Below are 5,823 nucleotides of genomic sequence, written 5' to 3' on the forward strand. Positions count from 1 at the left end.
GGGGTGGGAAGGGAGGAGAACTTTTGAATGGGGTTTGGTTGAAAGTAAAGTAAGGGGAAATTGTTGTTTTTAATTCAGTCTTTGCTAGTTTCACTCATTTAACTTCTTAACAGAGACTGACAGTGTTTCTGATGTCACAGAGAGATTCCAAACATTCAAGTGTATAAGACCTGAATTCAGACTCAGTAGACCCTTTCGGAGGAACTAGTGGATAAAAATGATTCTTTTCATGGAACACCCACTATTCACAACACATGGAGTGGGCGATTCCCATTAATATTCCAAATGGAAGCAACTTGTTCCTGGCTTCATCAAGACAATGTAAGTGTTAAACAAGTGAATCATAAGCACCTTAACCGAAAGTTCCCCAGACCACTTGAATTCCAAATGGTTTTGTCATATCACGATGTCATAGAAATCATAGAACTTAGTCTATTTATTGTCTGGCAGTGTATCCAATCTCCACAGACAAAAGAAAATGGTCCATAAACGTTAGCTTACATTTAAAGGTATATCTCATCTTCCACAACTAAGAAAAGACCATGGATATGCTGACAACATCTATGAAGCAGCATATGTAAAGCAAAAACATTTACATAGACACCGAAGGAGGGGATCTTACAAGTTCCGGAGAACTCTGAATTTGCAGCCATCTGACAGAATTTGCCAGATTAGATCGTTGAACCTGCAAAATCATTTCCAACAACAGAATTAAAACAACAACATTCATCATCATCTCCTGAATGAAATAGTCCAATTACTAGACTGGCTGTGAGGAAAAACGACGAAATAATTCAAGAACAAGATCTTTTCAGCATCCATGGAAGTAAATGACTTACGAGTTGAGACCGGAGCTTCGAAAGTGAGGAGATGCTTCGAACGAAAACCATTCTCGGAACAACTCTGTATACCTACGAATTATATGCTTCAGTTAAATCATTGTGTAAAACCTCAAATTAATATAAAAACAGAAATCATGAACCACGACACTTAAATAACAAATCATTCACAGAAAATGTCGCTTTCAAACTAAACTTCGGGAAAGATCGGAGCCTTGTAGAATATTCTTAATCGAACTCCATTAAATAGGATTAAAGACAGAACGATTTGGAGAAAGGTTGAAATTTTACCAGGAAAAGAAGAGACTTATTTGAAAAAACAAAGACCACAGAAAGGAATAATTGCTTGCAGAGAAAGGGATAAGAGAAATGAAAGAGGACAGCTAGGGAACCAACCTATAAGCAGAGAAGAATTGCGAAGGACCTCCAAGAGAAGAGCAGAGAAATTTTGGGAGAGATGACCGTGTACCCAAGGGCAATGTGCGATCGTATAGAACAACATTTTACATTATTATTTTTTAAAATACGTTACTACCCCTGCTTATTCCATGTAATATCGAGTTACCCTTTTCTTATTTGTCGTCAACGTTTTTGGGCGGCACGGGTTGGGCCGGGTTGTCGGAGTGGGATATTGATTCAATCTTTTAGGCTGTGTTTGGCAGCCAAGAGAAAAAGAGAAAAGAAATGAAAAGAAAAAAGAATCTCGAAAATAGAAGAAAACAAAAGAATAAAAACAAATGAAATGATAAGAAAATATTAAAAAAATATGTATGTTTGGTTACTATTAGAAAAAAAGGAAATAATATTTTTTTGTATTTTCTTGTGTTTTATTTTTTTTTTTACAATAAAATAAAATTTCACCATTCCCAAGGTGAATTTTGAAATTGAATAAACAATCTTTTATTGGTCAAGACATGTCAAGCACAAAGGGAATTTCCTAAACCAAGAAAAAAATATAAATTTTGTACTTTTTTGTATTTTTTTTTTCTTCTCTTGGCTACCAAACACAACCTTATATACCAAAATGGAAACGACATTAACCATTCATAGAAGGGACTGGCGATAATGACCTGATCGATCCGTATCGCTTGGATCTATTATTTTTCCCTTACTTTTAGTAACAAAATGAATTTTTATGATTTTGCCCTTGATCCGATATCGATACCTAATCCAAGATTAGCCACATATTGGTATAGACTTCAATTAATAGCGATACAATCATGCTAATCCGATACTAATACTTAAAACCTTGATCTATAGACTTTCTAATTCCAAATGTAACAAGGTTCCAACCTTGGATTTTATTTATCTATTTATTTATTTATTTATTTTTAAAGTAGAAGTCCAAAGTCCAAACCATGGAATTGAACTAACGCTTTGTTTGTGTATGTTTTAAAAAATTTGCCCTTATTAGTACTTGGTTATTTAATTAAGTGTAATAAATATTAATAAATATGCTAGCATATAAAGGTCAATTGGTATAATAAAACATGGTAGGTTGTTCTAGAGACGGTTCCCAACAAGGCCTTGGAGGAAATGTAAGCCCAAAAAAGTAATAATAATAACAGAATCCATATTTATTGCATTTATTAAAACTTCGTCATGGAATTAAATTCAATATATATATATATATATATATAAACATACAAAGGTCAAATGGTATATTAAAAAATACTAACAACATTTATAGAGTTGTTGTTGTCAAAACAGTTCTCCGTCATGCCTTGATATTGCAACATGGTAGGTTGAATGGTGTTTAAATGTCCCCTGGCCCTGGTCACATGTTAAGTTTCATCCAGTTGTATTTGACTAAATTTTAAAATTAGATTAAAAATTAAAGACTATATATACATGATGCAAGCTAAAAAAAAAAATCATGCATAATTGAAAAAATGTGCAAGACAATGATAAGTGGTAACTTATGTTAATAACATACATAATCATAATTCACTTTCAATTTATTTTCGAAGATCCTATTTTACCTTTAATTTAAATCACTTTTAACAACATGACGAAGGAAAAACAAAATGTGTTAACTTTTATGTACACCTATATAAAGATGTGTCATTTAGACAATTCCTTACTTAATATAAATATTGATGTGTAGGTCATCAACTCTTATGATATTAAATTATAACAACTTTTAAACTTTACTACTTTTTAAAGTATTTTTTAGCATGCATTTGGGATTAATTTTTCAAAAGTAATGAAAAATCACATTTAAAACGCCTTTTTATGTAACTATGATTCTATTTATTTTGTTTGGATACTTAAGTGGAAATAGAACAACTAGAACCTATGCATGCACTGAAGACGACCTGGTTGTTTCTGGTCTCCATCACCACAAGAGACGTGATTAATTTACTCTGCAATGGAAATGAGATTTGGCTCCTCTCCTTAGTGCTCACCGCTCAGATCTTGCCCATAATTATCTAGACAAATGTCATGTGTCTTTCTTCAATAATTTGATCATCCTCTTATCACATGGCGCTTGCCTAAATGGCTATGGATCGACCTGGACTATGGGCATTAAGGAGAGAAACCGGATCCATGAAAATGTCCGGGTGATTCAGTTAAGGGGCTCATGAGTTAGGGCTCTCATAAGGGCAGTATTGATATTTGAGAAAAAGAGAAGGGCAATCTCAATAGTTAGCAGCCAGAAATAAGAATTAAATATCGAGAAAGAAATAAAAATCGACGAAAGATTTCTAGAAGTTTAGAGGACGGCGACGAAAAGAATTGCCGTACTTTTAAACTTTCTCAGATTTGTAAAGTAAAATAAAAAAAATGACCAAGGACCGTTGACCGTTCAATTCACGAAGCCCCTTTTAGGCCATCCGTTTGGAGTCTAATTATAACATGATCTGACATTTGTGGTTGGCGTAAATCCAACGAACAACGTGTGAATATTCCCTTGTGATCGCGGTACTCAACGAACTCGCAATGGTTTCCTATGCCTTTAACAGGCACGTGCCTAGATTATTATTGTTGAACAGACTTTGGGTTAAGTGTGAAAATCGTTCGTAGTCGTTGCATCGGTGGAGTGAGTATTGGATGATTCAGACCCCCCTAGGATGCGTATTTAGATATTTTTAGTCATCTGATGCTCACTGTACTTCACCATTCGCTGCAGATGATGCGGATTCGTTATAGAGAGTAGATAATGTCAATGTGTATCGAATTATCAAAATCGAATCAAATCGATGTCAATGTGTCTCGAATTATCAAAAACTCATCATACCATATCGATACCATATTGAATATCAGTATCAAACCAAAAAGATTTGATATGATATTGATATAGGGTATATATATATATATATATATATGCAACGTATCAAACTAAAACCATACTAAATATCAATATCGAAATCAAATCAAATTGACACAACTTAGTTCAGTTTAGGTCAGTTTAATTGGTTCCTACGAATTTAAAGTCTGGCACCACTTTCACCCATTTAAGTAATTGAGCCTCGTTTGTTAGGTTCGTCAGGGCATAGATGCAATTTTATTCGATGGGTGATACAATTGTCATTGTATAATCGATTATCAATTGATCCTGATCGGACAACTATCGAACCATCTCCTAGTAGGGGTGTCAATTGGACGGTTTGGTTAGGTTTCGGTCGGGTTGAATCGGTTTTGGTTTAGGAATGAAGGAGACCAATCCGTTAAGAAACTTTGATTTTCGGTTGGTTTCAGTTTCGCTCTGGTTTGGTTTCACTTTATTTCGGTTTTTCAATATCGAGTTAATATCGGTTTATTATTGGGCTTGAACCATAATGAATCTTACATTCTTAACTTATAGTGACAAGATTTGACGAAAAACACACTTTAAATTTATGATTAAATCATGATTTATCATTGTAAGGGAAAGAGAATTAATATTGAAACCAATGGATAACAAATTACTAAGAAAATAACTAATATTGAAATCACAAAATGAACCCTATTATCCAATCATTCATTTAACTATCCAACTAGTTTTCTATAGTGAACAAAAAAATCAATAGAAACATCATTACAATTTATAAATCAATTTATCTATTCATAACCTAATATTCAATGATTTATAACAATTTTCATTACAATAAAAAATTTTCTCACTCATACTGTAAAAAATGGATAGTCAATTCACCAATTTATAATCTTATAGTCATTTATTTTTTATCGGTTTCATTCTGTTTGATTACTGATTGATTCGATTTGGATTGATTTTCAATCAGTCCCAACATACCTTAGTCCAAAATGAATCCAAAATGAATCAATTTGATTCAATTTTATCGATTGAGGTTAGGCTTGACACTCTTTATCTCCTAGTGAGATCACCAGCCTATTAATCCGATCAGTGCTTAAATCAAATCCCTATCGATGCGGGTCAACTTTTGACACCTCTAGGGCATTTAAGTCAAAAAAACGAATGAGTGAATCAGTTGGATTTTCCAATGTCCACCTTCGAAAGGTCGACAGCTCGTGTCAGTTCACAGTTGACACAGTATTGTGACAAATGTTATGTAGCTGATAAGTCCACCGTTCAACTGCAAAATCCGTGCTGTTTATGGTGTCTAGGGTCTAGACGCATTTTTATTATTTATTATAATAAATAAAGAATCTCCTTGTTGAGGAGAAATTACCTGACCGCATAAGATTTATTTATTTATTTTAAGAACACAAGATGGTATTTCCACCAACCACAGTGTAAAATTTTTATTTATCAAAGGATTGATAGTTGTCACCATGATGGTAGCATGGTTTTAAATATACATGAGATGAATTCACGTGAACGCGTGATTTGCATCAACATAGGACCAATGAGAATGTACATGATGGTATCAATATTAATGAAAATTTTTATTTTATGAGGAGTGATAATTCTTCATGTCCTGTGTTTGGACGCATAGGCCATGCGATCAATCAGTTTTTCATTTGCAATTTTACCAATTTTTCTTTGAAAGTATTTTCTACTTATTACTTGTCTTTCTTG

The 5,823-nt window shown here is 33.3% G+C and overlaps 1 protein-coding gene across 4 annotated transcripts in view; it reads right to left on the reverse strand.

The window, feature by feature from the left end:
• The window catches only part of LOC122061916 (citrate synthase, mitochondrial), a 69,368-nt gene extending 68,063 nt beyond the window's left edge, over positions 1–1,305 (reverse strand). The window contains exons 1-3 of one of the 4 annotated variants that reach the window (XM_042625478.1): positions 1,236–1,305; positions 840–903; positions 623–685 (exon numbers count right to left, since the gene is read on the reverse strand). In XM_042625478.1, coding sequence (XP_042481412.1) covers positions 623–685; positions 840–890 — 114 coding nt within the window. In that variant the 5' untranslated portion in view covers positions 891–903; positions 1,236–1,305. Of the gene's footprint in view, positions 1–622; positions 686–839; positions 912–1,130 lie in introns of all 4 variants that reach the window. The other 3 variants (XM_042625477.1, XM_042625476.1, XM_042625480.1) reach the window with 3 other exon arrangements.
• Positions 1,306–5,823: the final 4,518 nt, after the last annotated feature.

Source organism: Macadamia integrifolia, chromosome 14 (assembly GCF_013358625.1).
Source record: "Macadamia integrifolia cultivar HAES 741 chromosome 14, SCU_Mint_v3, whole genome shotgun sequence".
Taxonomy (NCBI): Eukaryota; Viridiplantae; Streptophyta; class Magnoliopsida; order Proteales; family Proteaceae; genus Macadamia; species Macadamia integrifolia.